This window comes from Caretta caretta, chromosome 1 (assembly GCF_965140235.1).
Source record: "Caretta caretta isolate rCarCar2 chromosome 1, rCarCar1.hap1, whole genome shotgun sequence".
Classification (NCBI taxonomy): Eukaryota; Metazoa; Chordata; order Testudines; family Cheloniidae; genus Caretta; species Caretta caretta.
Genome location: NC_134206.1, coordinates 310,285,652 through 310,313,489, shown reverse-complemented (window position 1 = coordinate 310,313,489; position 27,838 = coordinate 310,285,652). Strand labels below are relative to the sequence as shown.

Sequence of the window (27,838 nt, the reverse complement as noted above, 5' to 3'; positions counted from 1 at the left end):
TATAAAGTTTATAAATTAGATTCAGTGATGGATATTCTGAATGAATATTGGATTACTGACAAAAATTTTTTTATTAATTTGTATTAATTTGTTTCTCATCATTCTTACCTTGGTAGTGGTGCTCATGTCCACGTCCTACATTCAGTTTCCTGTCTTCAAGGACTGTCACTGTATATCCATATTGTGCTAGGATGCGCTGATATAGCTGAAGTTCTTTTTTATCACAGGAAGGAGGAATGTATAAAATTGCTCTTCTTGTATGACTCCCAAAGTACTTAAGAATGGAATCTTCGATCTAACAGAAAACAGAATGCAAAGACAATACCCATAAGACAAGGTAGGATCATGAGACACTGTTGTTATTTTTCACAAAACCATGCTATCATCTTAGATACCAAACCAAATGGAGATTTTCAAGAATATAAAAGTGTGGATTGAGGTACTTAATTGTCTAGTTCTCAAACGCTGGATCTTTAGAGCTAAATGCTCCTAAGGCCCAGGACCTTCACTCAGAACCAGGCCAAAGGAGTAGAACCAAATGCATGAGACACAATGCAAAGTTTTCTACAACTGTTCCCCTCTTCACTATCAAAAACTGAAGGTCAATGTCCTTGTTCGTGTTTTGTACAAGCATATGGCCAGCGCTTAATAAACAATAACACGATATGTAACTTCTATGGGATGGGGAAGTGAAGTCAAGAGAACAGAAGGGAGGAGCCAGGAAAGGCTCCTCTACCCACTACCACTAATGTCAAGTCTGTCAGGCAGCATGGAAGAGGAGAGAGAGCAGCCGGGGGGAGGGCTGAGAATTAGCATTGGAGATGTGGTTGCTCAGATGAAAGGAGAGGTTGGACTGAAGTCTTCCCAGGTGGTGCAGTGGGAGAGTGAAGTAAGACTAGTATTCAAGATGATTGAGGGGAGGAGGATGCTGAATTGGGAGGGGATGCAGGTGGACACCAGGCAGGAGCGCTACTCTGCGAGCAGCCAGACATGCCAGAGTGTGACAGTGTCTCTATGCCAGCTGTGCTGGGCCAGGAAAGTAACTTACTTTAGGGAGAAGAGAAGCTCAGAAACCATGCTAAAATGGCCTGAGTAAAGCATGAGTAAAGCCATTTTATCGGGGATTCACCACAGGGTGATGAGCAACATAACCGGAGGCAGGTATCACCAGACTCATCCCCGTTCCGCATAGGTTAGCCATGCTTCCTATATGCTCCACAGACTAAGACTTATGTTGTGAGTTTGGCATTTCATTTTGGAAGCAGTTCCTTCTATGGTCACTCTTAACCCTTGCAAGAGTGAGTTTCATTAATCTAGAGCCAGCTCTTGTGAAAGTTCTGCGTCCCACACTCATGAACCTCCGCTACTGGCTGACAGTTTCATTGTTCTAACGGGACCCAGATGTGTCAGAATGTCACGATAGCAATTTGATTCTATTGGTATTTGAGTAACACGCCGTGTGTGCACAGCAATATGTGGGGGGGATGAGAAGACTACAAATGCTAAGAGTCACACGGTACATAAAAATAGCATGTTCTGCATGGAAAAAAATGTGACTGTATTTGGAGTTTCCTAGATGCTGTTTTGCAGAAGGATAGTTACTTTATTAAACTGGATTTTCTCCCTGCGAGAAGTATTTCTATTTAGAGGGCTTTAATGCAGGGTTATCAAGTTATCTACTGGCAAGTACATGAACTTTAAGTTGACATTAGAAAAAAAATCTATTTTAAAAACTAAAAGTTGTCTAGTTTTAGTAAGTTTACATTGGAATGCACACAGGAAGTGCTATACAATTGAAGAGTCATCAGTCTTTATTAAGAGGCTACGCAGAAAAAAAAAGGACAGATTTTTGGTATAAACAAATGTCATTCAAGATGCTTCCAGTTGTTTATAGATCTGGTAAGTCACACTCACTGCCGTGTCTTCCCAAATCACAGGATGTAGCTTTATGTTACACTTGGCTCAAGTGTAAAATTCTTTGCCGCAGTATAAACTATTTTAGATCCCTGAATCACTAGTACTCTTCTGTTTTTATTATAGAACACACATCCCTATGAGTGGGATGAGCATAACTGATAACAAGACATGCTGAAATATGTCTATAATACTACGAGAGTCATCTAGATATATTTAATGAACCTGTAATCCAAGAACATTTTAGATGTTAGAATAGTCAGATAACAAATTCTGATCACATGCCTAAAGGAACAAGAATACATAGGAAATGATCAGGTCAGAATTACGTTACATAAACTTGTAATAGATCCTCCTCCTGTCCTTGTGGTATTTTTATAACATATTAGCAGAGAGACTGGCATGACCTGTGCTACATTGCCTTATAATACCCCTTCCACTCTCTCCTCTTCCTGTCCCCCATTCTGTTTTATTTTTTCTTCCATCTTTTCCTCTTGATCTTTTCTCTTCTGTACTTCCTATATAATTACAGAATCTACTAGAAGTCTTGTCTCCTCACATTCCTCCTTGTGGCTGCTCTACTCCTGACTCCCCATTCTCTCTTTCCCCTCCTTCCTCCCTTCTCTTCCCCTCCCCCACCTACCGTATGGTTCTTGCTTTGTACACTGGGTCTCTCCCCTACTCCTGCCCAATATGTGGTAACATCAGAGGTAATTAAGCCAGTCATCCCCGACTCCTTCCATTTCATGTACATAATGCAAGGGAGCCACTCCTCACTCCACTTTGCACAAGGAAACATGATTTTCTATGCCACTGTAAACCCAACAGGGTGAATTAAGGACAGACAGATAGAGAGCTTTGGGGCCAGATCCAGAGCCACGCTCAGGATCTGGCACTTAATTTGGAATCACTGTCTTTGCTTGGTTTGTGTCCATTCCTTTCTGATCTAGATTGCAGCTGTTTTGGGTAAGGCTTATGCTTTCCTCTGTCTGGCACCACCACGCACACTCCCAGTGCTCAAGAAATAACATTTATTTAATGCCCTTTTGTGTGCTTTCCATCAGAGGACATTCTGAACATGTTCCTACCATAAAATCTCTCCCTCTTTCATAATGGTAGGTAATTCGCCTGCAGCAACACTGGAGGATGCTTTTAGTATTTTGTTTAAAGCCGTTTTTAATTGTTTTTCCCACACACCCAAGTACATTTCTATTTTAACCTGAAACTGAGGGGTACTCCAGGTACATTGCATGGGATGTACCTCACCCTCACAGCCCACCCCCACCTCCACTAATATGCCAGGCAACCCTACACTTTGGGCAGCCTCTCTTGTCTTCAGGAGCACTATTGTTCCTTCCATTTCCACACATTTCGAACCTTCTCCTGCTCCCTATTAAAAAGCCTGTGTCCTTTCCCAAGTCAGCACCTGCTCCTCCCAGTCAGTGCCTGACTCCACCGTCCCAGCTGCAAATCCTACCCTCTCCTTATCACCCATTTATTCCCCTCACTCCCAGATCTAGCACTAGTCACTGTCCTCCCTCAACCACATCCACAGATGAGAGTAGACATGGAGCTTACATGGTATTTCCCTGCTGCGCCCTGCTTTCTGATGCCCCTGCTAATGATTGTTCAGGAGTTCCTTAGAGGAACTTTGAACCCTTACACTTCAGAAACTCTGCTTAAGGAGGACTTTTTAATATGATGGTGATAATATTTAGCTCCTTATATTGCTCTCCTCCAGAGATCTCAAAGAATTTGACAAAGAAGACTATATATCATTATCCCCATTTTACAGATTTGAAGATTGCAGCACACCGAGGTGAATGACTTGCCCCAGGTCATCCATCAGCTTGGTGGTAGAGACAGGAATGTAACTCAGGTTTTCAGAGTCTAGCATCCTATCCACTTGACTCAGATGTGTAACCTATTATTAAATCATTGACGCCCTCTGAAGGGGAAGGTGGTCATATAGGAGTCTGAACCACTCTAGATACTAAACCAGAAAGGGAACTGTTACTAGCTGGTGGTTTTGAGAACTGTTTTCTCTTTTAATGTTATTTAATGCTTTTTAATTTAAGCCCTACTGACCAACATTAGTGAGCATAGAGCTGTTACTTTCTTTCTGCTACACCAATGCTTCCTTATTTTATCCCCCTGCTGGATAAGTGTTATGTTGGATGATGCCACCTCATGTTAGATACCTGTGGAGGTCTATGAATCATAGAATCATAGAATATCAGGGTTGGAAGGGACCTCAGGAGGTCATCTAGTCCAACCCCCTGCTCAAAGCAGGATCAATCCCCAACTAAATCATCCCAGCCAGGGCTTTGTCAAGCCTGACCTTAAAAACTTTTAAGGAAGGAGATTCCACCACCTCCCCAGGTAACGCATTCCAGTGTTTCACCACCCTCCTAGTGAAAAAGTTTTCCTAATATCCAACCTAAACCTCCCCCACTGCAACTTGAGACCATTACTCCTCATTCCTGTCATCTGCTACCACTGAGAACAGTCTAGATCCATCCTCTTTGGAACCCCCTTTAAGGTAGTTGAAAGCAGCTATCAAATCCCCCTCATTCTTCTCTTCTGCAAACTAAACAATCCCAGTTCCCTCAGCCTTTCCTCATAAGTCATGTGTTCCTGTCCCCTAATCATTTTTGTTGCCCTCCGCTGGACGTTTTCCAATTTTTTCCACATCCCTCTTCTAGTGTGGGGCCCAAAACTGGACACAGTACTCCAGATGAGGCCTCACCAATGTTGAATAGAGGGGAATGATCACGTCCCTCGATCTGCTGGCAATGCTCCTACATATACATTCCAAAATGCCATTGGCCTTCTTGGCAACAAGGGCACACTGTTGACTCCTATCCAGCTTCTCGTCCACTGTAACCCCTAGGTCCTTTTCTGCAGAACTGCTGCCGAGCCATTCGGTCCCTAGCCTGTAGTGGTGCATGGGATTCTTCCTTCCTAAGTGCAGGACTCTGCACTTGTCCTTGTTGAACCTCATCAGATTTCTTTTGGCCCAATCCTCCAATTTGTCTAGGGCCCTCTGTATCCTGTCCCTGCCACTCCAGCGTATCTACCTCTCCTCCCAGTTTAGTGTCATCTGGAAACTAGCTGAGGGTGCAATCCACACCATCCTCCAGATCATTAATGAAGATATTGAACAAAACCGGCCCAAGGACCGACCCTTGGGGCACTCCACTTGATACCGGCTGCCAACAAGACCTGGAACCATGGATCACTACTCGTTGAGCCCGACAATCTAGCCAGCTTTCTATCCACCTTATAATCCATTGATTCAGCCCATACTTCTTTAACTTGCTGGCAAGAATACTGTGGGAGACTGTATCAAAAGCTTTGCTAAAGTCAAGGAACAACACGTCTACTGATTTCCCCTCATCCACAGAGCCAGTTATCTTGTCATAGAAGGCATGACTTGCCCTTGGTGAATCCATGCTGACTGTTCCTGATTACTTTCCTCTTCTCTAAGTGCTTCAGAATTGATTCCTTGAGGACCTGCTCCATGACTTTTCCAGGGACTGAGGTGAGGCTGACTGACCTGTAGTTTCCAGGATCCTCCTCCTTCCCTTTTTTAAAGATGGGCACTACATTAGTCTTTTTCCAGTCATCCGGGACCTCCCCCGATCGCCATGAGTTTTCAAAGATAATGGCCAATAGCTCTGCAATCACATCCGCCAACTCCTTTAGCACTCTCGGATGCAGCGCATCCGGCCCCACGGACTTGTGCTCGTCCAGCTTTTCTAAATAGTCCCGAACCACTTCTTTCTCCACAGGGCTGGTCACCTCCTCCCCATGCTGTGCTGCCCAGTGCAGCAGTCTGGGAGCTGACCTTGTTCATGAAGACAGAGGCAAAAAAAAGCATTGAGTATATTAGCTTTTTCCACATCCTCTGTCACTAGGTTGCCTCCCTCATTCAGTAAGGGGATCACACTTTCCTTGACTTTCTTCTTGTTGCTAACATACCTGAAGAAACCCTTCTTGTTACCCTTAACATCTCTTGCCAGCTGCAACTCCAGGTGTGATTTGCCCTTCCTGATTTCACTCCTGCATGCCCGAGCAATATTTTTATACTCCTCCCTGGTCATTTGTCCAATCTTCCACTTCTTGTAAGCTTCTTTTTTGCGGTTAAGATCAGCAAGGATTTCACTGTTAAGCCAAGCTGGTCGCCTGTCATATTTACTATTCTTTCTACACATCAGGATGGTTTGTCCCTGTAACCTCAAAAAGGATTCTTGAAAATACAGCCAGCTCTCCTGGACTCCTTTCCCCCTCATGTTATTCTCCCAGGGGATCCTGCCCATCAGTTCCCTGAAGCTGTCAAAGACTGCTTTTCTGAATCATCTGTGGATGTGGTTGAGGGAGGACAGGGGCTAGTGCTAGATCTGGGAGTGAGTATTCTTGCCAGCAAGTTAAAAAAGTATGGATTGGATGAATGGACTATAAGGTGGATAAAAGCTGGCTTGATTGTCGGGCTCAGCGGGTAGTAATCAACAGCTTGATGACTAGTTGGCAGCCAGTATCAAGCGGAGTACCCCAGGGATCGGTCCTGGGGCCGGTTTTGTTCAACATCTTTATCAATGATCTGGATGATGGGATTAATTGCCATTAATTAACCCTCAGCAAATTCGCAGATGACACTAAACTGTGGGGAGAGGTAGATAAGCTGGAGGGTAGGGATAGGATCCAGAGTGACCTAGACAAATTGGAGGTTTGGGCCAAAAGAAATCTGATGAGGTTCAACAAGGACAAGTGCAGAGTCCTGCACTTAGGAAGGAAGAATCACATGCACCTCTGCAGGCTGGGGACCAACTGGCTAAGCAGCAGTTCTGCAGAAAAGGACCTTGGGATTACAGTGAATAAGAAGCTAGATATGAGTCAGCAGTGTGCCCTCGTTGCCAAGAAGGCCAACGGCATATTGGGCTGTATTAGTAGGAGTGTTGCCAGCAAATCAAGGGAAGTGATTATTCCCCTCTGTCATAAATATAAAGGGAAGGGTAAACCCCTTTGAAATCCCTCCTGGCCAGGGGAAAGCTCCTCTCACCTGTAAAGGGTTAAGAAGCTAAAGGTAACCTCGCTGGCACCTGACCAAAATGACCAATGAGGAGACAAGATACTTTCAAAAGCTGGGAGGAGGGAGAGAAACAAAGGGTCTGTGTGTCTGTCTAGATACTGGTTTTCTGCCGGGGATAGACCAGGAATGGAGTCTTAGAACTTTTAGTAAGTAATCTAGCTAGGTATGTGTTAGATTATGATTTCTTTAAATGGCTGAGAAAAGAATTGTGCTGAATAGAATAACTATTTCTGTGTATCTTTTTTGTAACTTAAGGTTTTGCCTAGAGGGGTTCTCTATGTTTTTGAATCTAATTACCCTGTAAGATATCTACCATCCTGATTTTACAGGGGGGATTTCTTTATTTCTATTTACTTCTATTTTTATTAAAAGTCTTCTTGTAAGAAACTGAATGCTTTTTCATTGTTCTCAGATCCAAGGGTTTGGGTCTGTGGTCACCTATGCAAATTGGTGAGGCTTTTTATCCAACATTTCCCAGGAAAGGGGGGGTGCAAGTGTTGGGAGGATTGTTCATTGTTCTTAAGATCCAAGGGTCTGGGTCTGTAGTCACCTAGGCAAATTGGTGAGGCTTTTTACCAAACCTTGCCCAGGAAGTGGGGTGCAAGGTTTTGGGAAGTATTTTGGGGGGAAAGACGCATCCAAACAGCTCTTCCCCAGTAACCAGTATTAGTTTGGTGGTGGTAGCGGCCAATCCAAGGACAACGGGTGGAATATTTTGTACCTTGGGGAAGTTTTGACCTAAGCTGGTAAAGCTAAGCTTAGGAGGTTTTTCATGCAGGTCCCCACATCTGTACCCTAGAGTTTAGAGTGGGGGAGGAACCTTGACACCCTCTATTCAGCACTGGTGAGGCCACACCTGGAGTACTGCCTCCAGTTTTGGTCCCCCCACTGGAGAAGGGATGTGGACAAATTGGAGAGATTTCAGCGGAGGGCAACAAAAATGAACAGGCTTGTATCAAACACTGCTCAGTCAGAATGGGGCAGAGGCCTAGAATCTGTGTGGCACCATTCCCTGCTCAGCCAGGAGAGCTCTGTTTGAAAATCCCACTGAAGGATTATACTTCTGCAGAGTCCGCTCTATGTCTCCTATGAAGCAGATACATGGGAAGTCTGCCACATGGCTCCTGAAGGAGCAGTGCTTCCAGGGGCAGAGGGCCCCACTGTGGTAGACACAGACAGGCTATCTTCTATAGATCCTCTATAGATCTAGGAGTGCCTTTCCAGTGAATTCTCTGGTCCCTGGGCTTGGAGGCCTCAGCCCATGCCAACTCTGATGCCATCCTAAACCATCCTTATGATGATATGCTCCCATCGGAAGGGGCAAGATGGCTCCTGGTATTGCCAAACTTCTCCTCCCTCCCTCTTGGACTTCAGTTGTACTGCACACGGAATCTTCCCTAGGCTATGGATTAGCTGGAATATTTATAACACACTTACCTTACAAATATGCCAATACACCAATTAAACACAATGCAGTCAGAGAGAGAGAGAGATGAAAGACCGCAGTTACAACGGAGCAATGAAGCAGGCTTCAGTTCTTAGGCAAATGTTTTTAAAAGTGCTGTAACTGGAAGATGGCCAGACACTGTTCCTATTGCTCATTAGGGACACTGATATTCATCAAAAAAACAGTTCAAACAACAAACTTTACATAAAAAAGCACTTCTGGCGAAAACATCCAGCACTGCCTTTCTAAAGTACCTAGACAGAAACCTTCCATATTCATTGCTGCCTCTGGAAACCAGTGATAAAATGGGTTCTGATATAGATTTTCCACACAAACAGAATCTACCACTACAGACATGTCCAGTTGCCTTGGAGATCTTGTTCGGGCTACACACATCAGAGAAACTTTCAAAAAAATAAGTCCTTCAGGTTGTTGGTCGCTAACATTTCCCACCACACACATACAGCCAAAACTAAAGCAATAAGAACCAAGTAAATCTAGCTAGTGGTGCACTCTGAAGTGTCGTCCTCCATAACTCCTGTAGTTTAAGTATTAAATAAATGGCATTTCTATCAACTGACTTTTACAAAAATTCAATTTAGGATGATGGGATCTGTGGGAGTCAGATTTTGGGAATTCTGAATGTAGCAGCATGACCTGACGTTTAAGCTGATGCTATTAAATAATATAAGAGAAAGCTCAACGCTATTTCTCCCCTTTTTTCAAGATCCATGTGCAGTGCTCCCAAATTTATTTCCTCACCCCTGTATTTTCGGAGCACTCTGCATTCCTATACACATGTACAATTTCCTCTCTGTTTTCTTAACAAGTGAGGGTAGGGTTTTTAAAAAAACCTATAGTTGCATTGTATTAACAACAAATTGGCCAAATTAAATAACATTTCCCTTATGCAGCAAGTGATCCCATATTTGTTTCCAGTACTCTATATAAAATACATTACGTCACTATCCACGTTGATCTAGTTACCAGTAGGAGTCTGTCAGAATTTCCAATATTATAGCAACAACATTCATATTTCTAAAGTTAGGGTTTGCCAGTTTTGCTTCTATAAACCCTTTTTCTCAGCCATAAAAATTCACTCTGGGCTGAGACTTGGCATAAAAGGAGCAGAACTCAACAGATTAAAATAATCTGTTCAAATACTGTATCATTTTACCGCTTTGACTCTTTTTGGTACTCCGATAGCTTGACTGTGTGGTGGGATTAGTCCAGAAGATGAATTAACTGCCTTTGGAATATTCAAAAATAATTTTGAAATGAAGACAAGTTTCTGTTTTAAAGCTAGTTTAATAAAGGTTTTTCTTCCCAGATTAGAAATTTCAGGTTCTTTGTTAGCAGGTGGATTTACTACATGTGCACCCATGTAAAAGGAACTAGTGAACAGCATCTCTGGCCCCAGTTCTACAAAACAAACATGGATGCATCCGATGAAGTGAGCTGTAGCTCACGAAAGCTTATGCTCAAATAAATTTGTTAGTCTCTAAGGTGCCACAAGTACTCCTTTTCTTTTTGCAGATACAGACTAACACGGCTGCTACTCTGAAACCTGTCATTATGCAAGGCACTGAATTTAGCCATATGGAGTGGAAATCTATCAACTTCATGAAAAAACTCGTACAGATACAGACATCATCTTCCTTTCCAAATGCAAACAGATGGACACCATACCAAAAGGACTGAAGGTAAAAAATCCATTACAATCTACATACCACACAGACTATGCTGACAGCTTGTGCCACACGCTCTCAAAGAAACTGCGGAATCACCTGATCAACATCCTCTACAGCAAACAGGGAAAGATTAAGAATGAGCTCTCAAAACTGGATACTCTCATAAAAAACAACCTTCCACACAAAATTCCTCATGGCTGGACTTTACTAAAACTAGACAAGCCATTTACAACACACACTTTGCTTCTCTGCAAAAGAAAAAGGACATTAAACTATCTAAACTACTGCATGCCACAAGGGGCCACAATAGTGGTTCCCTTAATCCACCAAGCAATATTGTTAATCTATCCAACTATACTCTCAGCCCAGCAGAAGAATCTGTCCTATCTCAGGGCCTCTCCTTCTGCCCCTCCACCCCCACGAACATGATACAGTTCTGTGGTGACCTAGAATCCTATTTTCGACGTCTCCAACTCAAGGAATATTTCCAACACACCTCTGAACAACATACTAACCCACAGAGACCTTCCTACCAAGACTACAAAAAGAAGGATTCTGGGTGGACTCCTCCTGAAGGTCGAAACAACAGACTGGACTTCTACATAGAGTGCTTCCGCCGATATGCACGGGCTGAAATTGTGGAAAAGCAACATCACTTGCCCCATAACCTCAGCCGTGCAGAACACAATGCCATCCACAGCTTCAGAAATAACTCTGACATCATAATCAAAAAGGCTGACAAAGGAGGTGCTGTCGTCATCATGAATAGGTCGGAATATAAACAAGAGGCTGCTAGGCAGCTCTCCAACACCACTTTCTACAGGCCATTACCCTCTGATCCCACTGAGGGTTACCAAAAGAAACTACAGCATTTGCTCAAGAAACTCCCTGAAAAAGCACAAGAACAAATCTGCACAGACACACCCCTGGAACCCCGACCAGGGGTATTCTATCTGCTACCCAAGATCCATAAACCTGGAAATCCTTGACGCCCTACCATCTCAGGCATTGGCACCCTGACAGCAGGATTGTCTGGCTATGTACACTCCCTCCTCAGGCCCTACGCTACCAGCACTCCCAGCTATCTTCGAGACACCACTGACTTCCTGAGGAAACTACAATCCATCGGTGATCTTCCTGAAAACACCATCCTAGCCACTATGGATGTAGAAGCCCTCTACACGAACATTCCACACAAAGATGGACTACAGGCCATCAGGAACACTATCCCCGATAATGTCACGGCAAACCTGGTGGCTGAACTTTGTGTCTTTGTCCTCACCCATAACTATTTCACATTTGGGGACAATGTATACCTTCAAATCAGCGGCACTGCTATGAGTACCCGCATGGCCCCACAGTATGCCAACACTTTTATGGCTGACTTAGAACAACGCTTCCTCAGCTCTCGTCCCCTAATGCCCCTACTCTACTTGCACTACATTGATGACATCTTCATCATCTGGACCCATGGAAAAGAAGCCCTTGAGGAATTCCACTATGATTTCAATAATTTCCATCCCACTATCAACCTCAGCCTGGACCAGTCCACACAAGAGATCCACTCCCTGGACACTACGGTGCTAATAAGCGATGGTCACATAAACACCACCCTATACCGGAAACCTACTGACCGCTATACCTACCTACATGCCTCCAGCTTTCATCCAGACCACACCACATGATCCATTGTCTACAGCCAAGCTCTTCGATACAACAGCATTTGCTCCAACCCCTCAGAGACAAACACCTACGAGATCTCTATATAGCATACTTACAACTACAATACCCACCTGCTGAAGTGACGAAACAGATTGACAGAGCCAGAAGAGTACCCAGAAGTTACCTACTACAGGACAGGCCCAACAAAGAAAATAACAGAACGCCACTAGCCATCACCTTCAGCCCCCAACTAAAACCTCTCCAGCGCAACATCAAGGATCTACAACCTATCCTGAAGGACGACCCATCACTCTCACAGATCTTGGGAGACAGGCCAGTCCTTGCTTACAGACATCCCCCCAACCTGAAGCAAATACTCACCAGCAACCACACACCACACAACAGAATCACTAACCCAGGAACCTATCCTTGCAACAAAGCCTGTTGCCAACTGTGTCCACATATCTATTCAGGGAACACCATCATGTGGCCTAATCACATCAGCCACACTATCAGAGGCTCGTTCACCTGCACATCTACCAATGTGATCTATGCCATCATGTACCAGCAATGCCCCTCTGCCATGTACATTGGCCAAACTGGACAGTCTCTACGTAAAAGAATAAATGGACACAAATCAGATGTCAAGAATTATAACATTCAAAAACCAGTCAGAGAACACTTCAATCTCTTTGGTCATTCGATTACAGACCTAAAAGTTGCAATTCTTCCACAAAAAAAACTTCAAAAACAGACTCCAACGAGAGACTGCTGAATTGGAATTAATTTGCAAACTGGATACAATTAACTTAGGCTTGAATAAAGACTGGGAGTGGATCGGTCATTACACAAAGTAAAACTATTTCCCCATGTTTATTTCCTCCACCCCCGCACCCCCATCCCCTCACCCCACCCCGCTGTTCCTCCGACGTTCTTGTCAACTGCTGGAAATGGCCCACCTTGATTATCACTACAAAAGGTTTTTTCCCCCCTACTGTCCTGCTGGTAACAGCTCACCTTACCTGATCACTCTCGTTACAGTGTGTATGGTAACTAACACCCATTGTATCATGTTCTCTATGTATATACATCTCCCCACTGTATTTTCCACTGAATGCCTCCGATGAAGTGAGCTATAGCTCACGAAAGCTCATGCTCAAATAAATTTTTTAGTCTCTAAGGTGCCACAAGTACTCCTTTTCTTTTTGCGAATACAGACTAACAGGGCTGTTACTCTGAAACCTGTCATTATACAGAGTCACTGACACCTACTTAAGCTTTGATATGCAGTTTTAGATGATCTGCAAAGTGAGGTTTAAAGAAACCATGATGGACTAGCAAGTGAATAAATGTATGTAAAAGAAGAGTTTGTAATTATGTTTTAAATATACATAATGAACTGGGGGGGAAGGGAGGGGAAATGAAAGAAAATATTTGTGTCCTATTCGGTCAACTCTCAAAAAAGTATGCTCGGTTAAAAACCAAAACAAAATGTACGTTGCTTAGGCTTTCAATGAACTACAAAAACAACTAGATTCACATAATACTAAAGCTCTAAATGATGTAATTATTTTCTATTGTAAAATGAGCATCTACTTTATGCGTATTATAGAATGGCTGGGGAAATTGTCTGCCTAGGAGAAAATCCTTTGTCATTTTTTTCTTTAAATTGGTTTGGATTTTTTTAGGTTATGCTACTATAAAAATACAATAGATTTTACTGGTCTTTCTTTAGCTTACATAACCCTAAAGCTGTTCCAGTTTAAAATATGAAATCTGGTCAGCAATTAGCTCAGACACTACATAAATACTGTTGTTGCTTTGGCCAAAAAGAAATTAGCTGAGATATTTAAAATTGAAAGGGGAAATCAGTTCCTTGGAGGTTTTTGAGATTCTTGGCTTATTGTGTACCACCACAAATATTGAGGCATTATCCATGTCTGACAGGCAAGCAAAAACAGTTTGAATGGTTGCTACAGAATTTCACTGATCATTACTTCATTGTGACAAATTAAACTCTTCTTCTGAAGACAATGGCCCCGATTCTCAGGTCTGGCTGAGCTCCTCCCAGTGCAGGACCCATCACCTTTTAAACTACCTGATTTTGGCCCCTTTACCTCACAATGTAAATTACAGGAAGCCTCAGGATTGCTGTCTCTGGCATCCAGCTGCTCACAACCTCCAGGGACTATTCCAGCTACTGGGAATAGTTTGAGCACAGTAGCACTCTGGCCACATTCCCTTTTGCCTGACATGCTGCCTGCATTGGATACTGCAAAGGGGTGACAGATCTTCTGTGCCAGCTGTATGTCACCCAATTAAACAGGCTTTATGGGCCCTTTACACACCGGGAACTCCTCAAAAGAAACACAATGTGAAAAGGAATCAAGCCCTATGTGAACAATGACAGTATTTTCAATGACACAGACAGGCGGTCAGAGAACTGACTAAATCCCATTGCTTTCAGTTAGAAGAGAACCAGCAGCGTAAGAGTGGATCCATCTAGATTTTTAGACAGCACTTACTAGAACAGCGTTCTGGTCCATGCCTTGGAATCCTAAGAACTACTGCAATACAAATAATAATAAATAACAGAAAACTTTGAATTAGTTTCACCATCCTTTAGGCTGAGCATTTGGGGCATTAGAGAGTCTTCCTTAATTCCAAAGGAGTCTTCTACACATTTTGTTGACTTGCACCATAGTGCATACAAATACAAATAAGGTGTTCTTGTTACTGTTTTATTTCACTTTTAAGTTCAAACACTTCCTGCATTGTTACAGGGAAGTTAATTTCCTGTTTCGCTTTCTGGAAGGCATTTAAAATGTTTTGGCTTACATGCTACAAGATTTCCCACTCAGGAAGAAGTGGGTTTTGGATCGAAATGGTTGGAATGTGATTCTGCTTCCCATTGTTTGCTGAATAAATATAGAACAGGCAAGTAAATTATGGTGATTTACTTTGATAGTTAGTTTCTGATGATGATATAAGCCACAAAAGTGAAGCTTGAGTTGCTGGCAGTCGATCACCAAGATGGAAGCATAGTGCTATCATTCAAAATTCCCTTGCTTCATGATTGTATACAGTTCATGGAACCAAATTCCAGTGCTATACCCCAGGCAGACTACAAACCAAATCCCACTTGGCTAATTCACAAGAGCTGTTCCATGGATTTTAATAGAACTACTCACATGAGTGAAGTGAACAAGATCAGACCTGCTTTCTCCCTCCCTGTCCAGCTGCTGTCATCCCCCCTCCCACAGCTTCTCCTCCTCCTATGTGACAAACCCAATGAAACTGAGGAGTGATCAAAAAACTTTGTCTCCACTCTTCCCCGACTGCCTCCCACCACAGCATCTCTGCCTCCTCGTTTGTGTAAAAATAACTTTGCTTTACTGCCCCAGTATTTTTATATTCTACATTGCAGGAAGAGGTTTTGCTGCTCTACTAGGGTGAATTGGTTTCATCCCCTACCTCATGGCTATGAATTTAATTGGCTAAATCACATCACTGGCAGCGGCACTGTGGTTAACCCTGGATTCCATGCTGGATAAATTCCATTCTCCCACATTGTTTTCTACTATTTTGGTGCAAAGAGAAGCCTCTCTGTCTAATTATGTTATAGCAAAACTCTGAACATAATCTTAAGGAACAAATTCAGCATAGGACAAAATTCACCCCACAAAAGGTCCTTTTTGCCATCTGAATCCCACTTAATCCCTTGATACTGAGTTTAAGTGTAATATAGGAACTTGTGCAGGCTCTCTGTACTAAGGTCAGTTTCACCTCAGTCTCTTGAACCTAATCCCGTTTACTTATATGAACACTGCACAACTATTTTCACACACACTGTGCTGTACATTTACTTCTCATGAGAGGTGTGCTAGTGGTCTGAGCACAGGACGGGTAGCCAGGAACTTCAGAGTTCTAATTCCAGCACTCATACTGCCTCCCCACTCTAGCCTTCATTACTTCACCGGTAAAAGAGGGTGATTACATGAGAAGTAGGATGGTCCAGTGGTTGATGGTCCCCATGAGCTGAGGACTTGGAAGACCTGGGCTCAATTCCCTGCTCTGCTACAGACTTCCTAGATGACACTGAGAAAGTCACTTAGTTTCTCTGCACCTCAGTTCCCTATCTCACAGGGGTCTTGTGAGGATAACGTCACTAAACATTGTGAAGTGCTCAGATACTATAATAATGAGGGGCATATATGTACCTTACACAGACAGTTCTTCAGAAGCATGTTGTGAGGCGGAATTCAATTACTAACTAGGTATTCCAAAATAATAGCCTAAAGTTAGGAGTTATTGGGTGCTCAACAATTCTGAAAATCAGGCAGTTGCCTAAATATGGTCTTAAGAACCTAATTTTAGGCACCCATTTTTGAACATCTTGGTGTTTGTGTTCTAAATGGTTTTGAAAATGAAAAACCACTACAGCAAACTGCTAAGTATGATTGGACAAGAGGCTCGGAAATAAGTCCCTAAAGTAAGTCTCCTAAATTTATAGGTAAGCACATAAATATGTGGCATGATATCTCTGGGTGCCCATCACCTTCGAAAACCTGGCTACAGATCAAGGTGCCTAATTTTAGGCACCAAAGTTTTGCCCATTGTGCCTGTAAAAATGGGTCTGCACGATCAGCCTTTGAGATCTGGCAAGCTTTCCAAACTGTTACCCAAATCTGTGTTCTGGCCATTAAATTTTTTTTTTTTTTTTTGCATTATACTGAAAGGCAGATCAGTGACTCCAAATCAGTGAATATTGCATGGGCTTAAAGACATACTTACATACTAAATGGACACATCAACCTTCTAGCATTATATTGATCCACATTTTTGGAAACAACAGCTTTAAACAATTAGAGAGATTCCAGTCTCTGAGATGTAAGTAGCAAAACTGCACATCTCCAGAAACCTGCCAATGCGCTTCCCTGGTTGGTTCATAAAAGACATCAGGTTTCATCTCAAGTCATTTGTGCTATGTGGACCCACAAATCAAGGTAGCATTTCATTGCATGTGTAGTAACCAAGTGGAATTGTTGCCACTGTTGTTTTATAACACTTGGGGAGGGGAGTCCTCTGCTGCAATAACAAGCAGAGGACCAACCTGCCACTCCCAGGTTTGACACCACGCTAACTGTTTTTCTGACTGAAGAAAAGTCTGATCCTATACCTACACTACCCCTGAACAAGCCAGAGGAGATTCTGCAGCACAACACAAGATGTTTCCTCATCCCAGATGCATCAGAATCACCTACCGTGATTTAAAGGACAACATCACAGGCATGGTTTTTATTTTCTTTCAGTGTCATGCATGATATTCACTCAGGGTCCTGCTTTCAATATATGCTGAAAATTGCCATTTTAGTGAACATAAGATTCTTGTCAGTAAGATCATTTTCTAGAATATTCACAGTAACTACACACAACTGAAGTCAATTAATTAATGTGGTTGAGCATGTGGACAATATTTTGCAGTATTTGTCCAGCTTTATTCATGAATATGCAAAAAAAAAGGGGGGAGATTTAATTGAAACTGTTTTGCAACCTTAACTACCACGGGTGCACCTACTATTGTATAATAAACCAGTGTAACATTTCAAGCATAACAAATTTGCAATGGGTACCACCGGGTACTTGTCATAATAAACCAATGTAAAAGTTCATCCATCACAATTTGCTCTAGGCTAAAAATGTGTGCACAGTTTGTGAGCACACCACGGAAGCACAATGGCAGATTTTTTGGGGAAGGCTGATTTCATTGTTCCTAGTCTCTGAGATTAGTCATGCAATCTAAAGATGTTCTAGAGAAAGACCGAGAACATCCACCACACATGCAAGACATTTCATTCCATAAGGCTCACGCAGGAACTTCTTAGACACGTAGCCAACAAGCGGTAGGTGGTCTTCTGAATAATAAGGAGAACGTATGTTAAAACAGCACATGCTTGAAAAACATTTTTATGACAGTTAAAAGATGCATTTAAAAAATACGATAGGTTCAGTATGTGCATGCAGTATTCACATCTATGGATACAGGAAGATAATAAATGCCGCATATTGTAATAGCATAAACTTCTCACTCAACCGAAACTGCCCAAGCACAGAAGCGGTTGCTAAGTCTGCATGTTTGTTAAATCAAAACAGGAAAGGAAATATCAATCAAACATGTTAACCAAGCTTCACAGTAGCTCCACCAGCACTTACAAATATTAAGCTGTTTGGTATAAAATGCTCATCCCTGTTTATAGCTACAGTAATCAAAAGAGAATGGATCCGTAATCATGAAAAGTCACAAAATAGAAGATGATGCAACTACATTGCCAAATATACTAATTCCGTTTGTAAATGTAATTGTATTTGTTACATAGTTGAAGAAAACTTAGAGAGAGTAGTTAAAATTCAACTAAAAGACAAAATTATGGTAGTTAAATTCTGGAAGCCATGAGAAAAATCTGAATTCACAATTGAAAAATAAATCTGAAGATTCTTCCACACATATGGGTTAAAGGTTCAAACAAGCTATTGAACCCAATCTGTTTTTAATTGTCACAACAGATGTTCTTTACAATGGCTGTCATAAAGTCAATTCTTTTGACCTTTCAGAGCGAAGTATAACTAAGCAAACCAGTGAAAGGTCTTCTAAATAAGATATTTTATTTTCAAAGGTCTGAACTAAACTGCTTTATGCAGATGCCACCCAACAGATATGTCCTCGAATAATCTTTACAGTCATTAATAGTTTCTATTTGTACTAGTGCTGCCATAATGGTAATTTGACAACAAAATCCATCCGAAACTATTACCAACACCCTCCAGGATTCAACAAAACTTGATACAATTGTGCTAGTGCTCATCACAGATTCCAAAATAAATACAACTAGCGTGGCCTGGACCACTTGACAAGCCATCGGTAACAACAGACAACAAAAAAGTAACAGGGTCTGCATTTGTCTAACGTTCTAATACATATCTCAGCCACACTATACAAAATAAACATGTGATCAGGTAACAAAGACAAAGAGAAATTTGCTGTTCAAAAGCCTTCTGAGTAAATAATGTCCATATCATTTGACAACAAGAAGAAAGTTTTAGAAATACAGTTTATTTTAGCTTTTCACCAGAATCCCAGTGAAGTTCAAAAAGCACGAGCAGATAACTTCAAAACAGTACAGCTACGTTCTCAGTGCTAATAAATGTCTGAGGGAAAGAGTCTATGCTAATGAATAGCCTCAGTCATTTTTATGAAGTCCCACTGAAATTTGATTTACATGTCTGTCCTGTAAAGTTCCTGACCCCGTTTCTAAAGACAAAACAAAATATGTGCTGCACAGCAAGTAGAAGATGACTGAAGTTTCCATGGAGTCAAAAAAATAATGCAATGCTTTAATCAAAGCATTAGGGATTCATTTGACAATAAAAGTGTGCCGAGGAACGAGTTAATGGGCTGTGTTTACAAGTATTTCATTATCACTAGGTCACTCGCATGCTTATTTGTACACACTTCAAACTCAATGTTAATTTTAGTTGGACATAAATGGTCTTGCTGGACTCATCCCAGGCCATTATTGCAGCTAGGGTTGCCAACTCTGACTGAATCTATTCTGGGAGATTTTTTTTTTCTAACATGACAATGTCATTTTCTTAAAATATCCTATTAAAATCTCCCAGATTGCTTTCAATAGTCCCTGGGAGATCGATGCCAATTCCAGGAGACTCCCCGCAAATCCTGGAAGGATGGCAAACCTAACTGCAAAAAGAAAAGGAGTACTTGTGGCACCTTAGAGACTAACCAATTTATTTGAGCATGAGCTTTCGTGAGCTACAGCTCACTTCATCGGGTGAGCTGTAGCTCACGAAAGCTCATGCTCAAATAAATTGGTTAGTCTCTAAGGTGCCACAAGTACTCCTTTTCTTTTTGCGAATACAGACTAACACGGCTGTTACTCTGAAACCTAACTGCAGCACACTCATTGAGTTGACTTACCTTATTCACTGTTTGTGAATTACTGGAAGGGAGGAAGCAATGAGTGTGCCTTGAAGAGACCTCCCTGTATCTCTCTTGCTGTGACTCAGCTAGTTTGTTTGGTGAAGTCCCATTATAAACTGCCAGAAGGAGTCGTTTGGTCCGTATAGGTGGCAGGATCTGGTAGAAAAGATAGACACCCACCACCAGCACCAGAAGGAAGGGGCGAGGGCGACACAGCCTGAGGCGAGAGAGAATCTGCCCACAAACCATGACCACTTTGCCTTTTTCACTTTGCCCTTTTCCACATCACAGGAACATTCGCAGCAGCCACTTTCCATCGGCACGAAAAAGACAAAGGAGTGTTTTTCCACAACTAACTCAAGTTCTTCCCATTCCTGATGCTGAACTCCCCCATGGTGCCGAACAAGAAGTCATAGGTTCAAAAGGCAGAAAGCGCTCCAAAGAGCTCTTCATAAAGGTTACAGGAATAGAATCCAACCTGTGCAAAACACAAACAAACAAATAGCAATTATCGTCTCACTAATGAGCCAGACTTAGCCTTTCTCCAATGCATAGTTTGCAGAACAGACCGATGTGCAAACAGTAGAGGAGCAGAAATCTTTACTCCAGCTCTGCAGAAGAAACTACAGGCACACAATAGAATCCAAGGAAGCAAGAAGTAAAGCTTAATATATGCCTTGCATGGCTGAAGACTGTCCAGGTTTTGCCAGCAATCATTTGATTTTTTTTTCCTATTACATTTTCAATCCCCACTTTGTTTTTACTGTTTCCTTCATTCCAGTCCTTTTTAAATTGCCCTTTTCCTGTCAGCATGCACCGCTCTCAGTGAACATTTATCTGGAATCTGACAGACTATGAAGACTTTCCTTTGGGTTTGTTTTGTTCCGATTTGAGTTCAAAGTTATGTTTACTTACTCAGTTGTTATCCTGACAGAAGTTTTCCATTCTCCCCGAATGGATTGCTGATTAAAACCACTTGGAACAACTCAGCTTTATGACTCCAGCTCATCTCAGATAGACAGACAGACATACACACAGTCCTGCATACACCATCTGAACTCAGTTGGGCCACAGACATCATATAAAGAAAGGCTGGACTGCATAGGGGGTGGGGCTAACTTCACTCAGCTCTGAAGAGGCACAGATTGGGAACTGGAAAAGCAATGTTAGATCTGAATCAGAAACAAGAAGTGTCCCTGCTCATATAAAATGTGTATTTCCAAATTACAGTCACACAACAGTTATTTAAAAGTCTTCTGTTACTGTAACAACTCAGATTGAAAAGAGCCTTGCAGGTAGGGGAGAATCCAACCATCACATGCAGTATTTGAATCCAATTTTACAAACATATTGTTAACATTTCCATGAGCTAGACTTACTTGTGTCTATCACTTCCAGCACTGCCATGGCAGTATGTGGTAACCTCAGTGGTGTACAGTGTATTTAATATCACTGCATGAAAATGTCCCCTATTTAACAGTAAAGAAGGAAAGAAAGGAAGACAGCCAGAAGGATTCCAAGTAAAGCATTCAGTATCTCAGCTACAGAAGTGCCTGGTTACTACTTTCCTCTGCTGACATAAGACAAGGGCTGAACAGACTCAAACAGTTTAGCGGCTCAGCATGATCATCACAAACCTAAGCTGCTTATATGATAACGTTCCTTTTGCTAAAAATATTTGTATATATATCCCATGCACTTTGTTCTGTATTCTTAACTGTATATGAAAAAAAGATACAAGGACATTCTCAGGACCCAGACTCTCTCATATATATGAAAAATGAGAGTCAGTCTGTTATACAGAACAGCAATCCCACTTCTCTAGTATCTTACTGAGATTAGCCCTTTGTGCAGCTGTGGGAAGTGATGTTTATACTTGTGTCTGAAGTAGTTGTGTTTATTTGGATTTGGAGTCTATTTTTTCTAATGCCCGAGTTAAAGCAATCACTTTGCATATTAAAAAATGCCATACAAGCAAACTTAAAAACTGATGTCTCTGGTTTATTTCTTAATCACAGCAATTCCTGTAATATTTACTGCATGGTGTGTTGACTGTATGTGAATTTTTAGTCTCATTTCTGGCATTAAAATCATACAAATTGTCTTAAATTGATTCCCAGGTTCAAGAACAAGAAAAGGATTCTAAAGGTCATCCACACTCTCCACCGGAGAAAGTATTCGCTCCATACAGAGAACACCCTTCCGTTCACCAGGGAAACGCAGGGGTACTCAAAGTTCCTAATGTCAGTTCCAGTGCATTGCTGCAGTATATCACTACAGCCTCAGATCCTCAGCCACTCCTCCAGATGCCTTATTCCACTCCAGCAAAAGTGCTGGAAAGCCAGTGAATCCATCTAGCTGGGGATTGTCCTTGCATAGGAGAAACCCTGAGTGCCCTAGACTTGGCCCCAGGCTCTCAAAGTTCTTCTGTGCCTTCCTCCTCCAGCTGCACTCAGCGCACGGTGGATGCAGACTAAGAACCTGGGTGCTTGTCTTCTTACAGCATTTCCAGAAATGCAAGACCACTAGATTTCACAGTAGTTATAAGATCCCAGCAGCAGGAACAAAATGCCACCCTTGATGCACTGTTCATTTTTCTCTCCCATCCCCATCTCCGTGCCTTTTTTCCATGTTGCCCCTCTATACAGAATCCTGGTTAGCAATATTACCAACCCTAAAAGTTCAACAATCATGAGTCAGGCCCTAGAAATTGTGAGATTTTTTTTAATCTCATTTTTTGGTCTGTCTTTTGATTTTTTTGAACCCACCCCCAGCTCTCCCAAATGTTGCCAGCTCTCCCAAATGTATGGAGTAAGGTGATTTCAGCCCCTGCTGCAGGTTTTCTCATGGGAGGACCCATCTGTGATCAAATGACAATGATCTGTATAAAATGCTGAGGCAGGGCTTCCAGCTTCACCCCAAAATTCTAATGAATTAATTCTGCGTCATCCCTACTCCCCAAACCCCATATCTGCCTGACCCTCAGCCCAGCAATTATGCACTCTCCCCACCCCCACAACATTTCTGCCCTCCCCATCTCCCTCTCCCCCAGCCCATTAATTAAATATCCACCCCTCCCAGCAACTCTCTACCTCTCAGTGCACCTCTGCTCCTCCAGGTGTTCTTCACTCCTCTCTTCCAGGCTTGGTAGGGGGGGACAACTTCAGGGGTTGCTCATTCCCTCTCCCCTTTCCCAGGTATGGTGTTGCAATGATGGGGACAGGGAAGAGCAGAGAACCGATTGGACCACTCCACCTCCTGGATTGTGCTGTGGAGCAGTTCTCTGGCAATCTACTCTGTCCACCTGCAGCAAGGAGTGGGCTAGCATCTCCAGTATTTCTCTCTATATTTTTTGTAGTTTCCTTCCCAGAGAAGAGCTCGAGTACCTGCCTCTTGTGCGGCTCAGGGCAATCTCAACCAGCAGCAGAATGGAACTAACATGATTCTTCTTATTTTTACAGCTGCCCACAGGATTCCAGCTCCACGCCATGGGCCTGGTTCTCATCTTGTTTATTTCTTTGATTTTTTACACTTCACAGATTACACTGACATAAATGTAAATTATGGGTAATTCCACTGGAGTCATACAGGGGAGTATCAATAACAGGGGTAAGTACGATCAGAATCAGGCCTTGAGAGGCCAAAAATTACAAGCTTTATTTTATTATATATATGTCAAGGAGTGTACTACCTGCCCCACCCCCTTAAGTGGCAGCCTGGGCTGTAATCAAGGACTCCCTGCCCCACCCTAGGGCTGGGCTGTATAAACAGAAAGAAACTAGCTGAGCAAGAGAGAGGGGAGTAGAAGCCATGCAGGGGGTAGTTTTTGCCTCTCAGGCTAGTCTCCTACAGTCTAACTAGAGACTTTGTGAACTTTAAGTCTGGGAGCTGAACCAGAGTCCAGAGGTGAGGTCCTTATGAACTGCATATTATAGTTGCTTCTGTCCTGAAACTCTATTAAAAGGGAATGTGCTGTTTGTTAGTGTGTATTGGCTTCTTCTTGTCCTGGGCTGTTAAACTGAACCCGTTGCTACTCCAACTAGGGGAAGTTAAGGTGGGTATTGCTCACAGTGCCACATGGGGCTGCTAGCGGTTGCCCACAGTTTTACAACATAGTATATAAATAAAACCAGAGGTCATATCAGATCGGAAATTAGAAGACAGATTATTTATATGTACACCCACACATATGTAATGTCCAGTTTCCAAACTCTTAGCAAGAAGCTAACCCCAACCCCTACCATTTTGATGTTGAAAACTTGGTCAACTGTAGACAGAAGCTGGAGCTGCTGTTCCACTTAGTATGGGCAGTTCCCTCCTGCTACAGCTCCTATTGCACCTGGGCTGGCTCCCTCTCTCTTCCTCCTCACCCCCCCCCTTCACCAAGGATTTTCTGCTGTTTGCTCCCCCCTCCAGCAGCAGTCTCTTTTCCTCCTCTGTAGTGAGTGGACAGCTCAGATTTCCTGGACCTAGGGGCCTCTGCAGCCAAAATCTGCCAGCAGTGGCCCCTCGTGGCCACAGCAGGAATTCCACCCACATCTAGTTCAGCTTGAAATCGGAAGCCAAGAGTAACAGATAACAATTAAGGGAAAAATCACAGGCATACTAACAATTAACAAGAATTGGCAGCAGTGGGATTGGGATTCTGAAAAGACTTAGCTAGGGTTCCAGATGGGCACAGGGATCTGGCTATACTGGACAGTTGCACGCTCAGGTATTTAGGCGCTTACCTGCTTACTTTTACTCATGTGAGTAGTCTAACTTCACGTGAATCAAGTTAAGCACATGCGTAAGTGCTTGCAGGATTGGGCCTTAGTCATTAATAACAGCTCATTTCCAGCAATGAATGTTTCACCATGCCAAAACTGCTAGGGAGATAATAAGTTTGAAGACATGTTCACAACTCTTTTTCAGAACAACTAGGATAACAATCATTTAAGTGAAAAAGGGGCTGTAGTTACTAAAATTACCAGCAAATAATATGTAAAATGCATTGATTATTGAGAATTATTTTACAACAAAGTTTATACACTCTTAATTCACTAGAATGACAGACTTATACACCATTTTCATTTTAAAAGTAATAGATAAATAGAAGATTTTTTTAAAAGCAATTTTATATGGTCAACTCATGAATTCATTCTCTTATTTAAGAACACAAGTAATTCTAAGGGCCAGAACCTCTTTCTATTGAAATCATTGACAAAATTCCCACTAACTTCAACAAGAGCAGGATTGGGCCATAAATCGATACATACTGCATAAAAGCTTTGTAAACAAGAAAACATTAGCAATACTGCATACATTTAAGAAATGTATTCATTAATGGTGCTGGAGACAGCTGTCAAGCCACATACTTGATTTTCACTTTGACCATAAGCCAATTCCTGCAAAAGTTACACTTGCATGTTGGTTTTATTCCTTTTTATAGCCCCATTATGCACAGTGAACAGGACTATACAAGGGAGCTTCTGGTTGCAGGGTTGGGCCTTTAAACAAGACTGAGTTGCCCTCAGGGGTGCCATTTAAGACAATATGAGCAACACATTACATTATTGCTCTGCCTGCAGAAAGATTTGACATATGACTAGAAAAATTAAGGTTATTTACCTGTAACTGGTGTCTTTTGAGATGATCTCTGCATATACAGACTCATGGGTTGTGCAGGCTGGTGCAGCCTAGACAGTAGAATCTTCTCTAAGCAGTGCCCGTTGGAGCGCTCACATCCTCCCACTTCTGCCTTTCCCCTCATATTCCTGAATGTTCTGAGGGCAAGGCTCTAAATGGGGACATGGTGCCCTTGGACACATTAGTTCCTTCTACCACTGCCTCAGATATACTGCCCCTTTACCTCTGCCCCCAGGCTATAAGAAAGAGGGGAAGGTGGGCAGGGAGTGAGAATGTGCAGAGTCCATCTCAAAGCACTTTGGTTATGGGTGAATAACCTTAATTTCTTCCTTGATTGTCCTCTGCATATTCCCACTCTTGGAACAGTTTAGCAACAAGCTCTCCAAAATGGACAGTGGGACTCAGCGTCCCAATTAGTCATTGAAGTAATGCCCTGCCAAACTGGGTGCCTATTCTAGATGCCTGATCTAATGTGTAATGTTTCCTAAATTTATGCCCAGATCTCCATGTGGCAGCCTTACAGACATGTCCCAGTTCCAAAAGTATAAGACAAGCCAAGGACAGAGCCATTGTCCTAGTAGAATATGATCTGGTACCAGAAGGGGGAGAGACAGTTGCTAATTTGTATGTTATCTGAATACACTGTTTAACCCATCTAGAAATGGTTTGTGAGGATACCACCTGGCCCTTACAATTGTCTCTGTAGGAGGAAAAAAAATGTAAGTAAATATGTGAAATCTCTTAGTTCTCCATTCAGATAATAAGCGAGAGTTCTCTTAGCATCTAAAATGTGTAAACTCAATTCACCCATGTTACTGTAGGAGAAAGGGAAGAACTGGTCAATTTATGGTTTGATTAACATGAAAGTCTGTTACTATTTAGATAAAAACCTTGGGTTATGCTTAAGTACAACTTTATCTTTATGCAAAATAGCAAAAGGCAGGTCCAGCCATGACAGTGTATAATTCGCCAACTCACCTAGCTGGAGGTATAGCTATTAAAAAGCAGATTTATAACAGGAAAATAAAGAGCTCAAAATATGACTTCACCAATTGTGCTAAGACTAAATAGATATCCCATGATGGAACCAGGTCGTTTACAGGTGGGCACAAGTTGGAAAGCCCTTTCATAATTTTTATTTTACCATACTATATGAGAATACAGATTTATTATCTATCAGAACACAATATGCTGATATAGCCACTAAATGAACCCTCAGTGAGGAGATTGATAGGCCCTCAGTCTTTAAACGAAGTAAGTATTCCAGAAGATGCTGAATTGGTGCCACACTGTTCAGGTTTGTTATGCATCCAAATCACAACCCTCAACCATTTCAGTTGGTAACATCTTCTGGTTGATTTTTTCTTAGAATTAATTAGTATGTTCTGCACTTCTAAAAGACAAAGATCTTTCAAGGTCCATTCAAGTCCTACAGCCCACACTGCCAGATGTAGAGACAGGAGATTTGGATAATAAATCTTGCCCTGTTGCTGCAACAGTCAATCCTGTAATATTGGAATCATCCTGTAACAGCTGAAGTAGGTTTGTATGCCACTGTTTTGTCAGCCACGTTAGAGCAACTAAAATCATTCTGATTCCATCCTGTTTTAATTTTCTCACTACCCGTTCTGTCAATGAAAAGGAGAAGAAAGCATACAGCAGGCTCTTACCTCAATTCAGTAGAAACACATCCAAGGTGGATTGGGTGTCCCTTTCTTCTCTGAAACAGAAATGGCAATGCTGTGACTGTAGCAATTAAGTCTATGTCTAGAGATCTCCAACAGTTGAAGATATTGGGTATTACTTCCTCCTTTCTCAACCACTCGTGTAACTGTGTCGCATCTCTGCTCAGTTTCTCCACCAGGTCATTGTCCTTTCCTGACAGATGAAGGGCTACTGGATGAATGTCATGTTGATTTCCCACAACTTGATTTCTCTGGTACACACCTGGGACAGATAAACTCCTCCCTACTTGTCCATACATTTTTCAACCTGGATTGTTAAGCACACTAGACAGTAATGGACTCTTGATTTCAAAGATGCAGAAGGGAAGTTCAGTTCCATCTACTTCCTTTCACAACAGCTTAAAAGTGGTGAACCCTGTAATGGATTGGATCACAGAAGACCCCTTGGGAACTGCCCACTGATGTGCTGAGACTACCCCGAGCCTGTTTCCCCTGGCAGCTTGAGACTTCAGAACCCTGCCTGGTTTGAGTCAGACATGCTAGCCTGCTGCAAACCCAGACCCAGGTCTGAACCATGTCCCATAAAAGCTGCAGGCTTAACTGAAAACAGCTTAAGAAGTGCTCCTGTCTGCAACACTTAGATGCCCAGCTCCCAATGGGGTCCAAACCCTAAATAAATCTGTTTTACCCTGTATAAAGCTTATACAGGGTAAACTCATAAAT

At 42.3% G+C, this 27,838-nt stretch overlaps 1 protein-coding gene across 1 annotated transcript in view; it reads right to left on the bottom strand.

Annotated features, from left to right (window-relative positions):
- Positions 1 to 20,878, bottom strand: part of CPED1 (cadherin like and PC-esterase domain containing 1) — a 218,620-nt gene extending 197,742 nt beyond the window's left edge. The window contains exons 1-3 of the mRNA XM_048836189.2: positions 20,718 to 20,878; positions 19,800 to 20,280; positions 109 to 295 (exon numbers count right to left, since the gene is read on the bottom strand). Coding sequence (XP_048692146.2) covers positions 109 to 295; positions 19,800 to 20,051 — 439 coding nt within the window. The 5' untranslated portion in view covers positions 20,052 to 20,280; positions 20,718 to 20,878. The remainder of the gene's footprint in view (positions 1 to 108; positions 296 to 19,799; positions 20,281 to 20,717) is intronic.
- Positions 20,879 to 27,838: the final 6,960 nt, after the last annotated feature.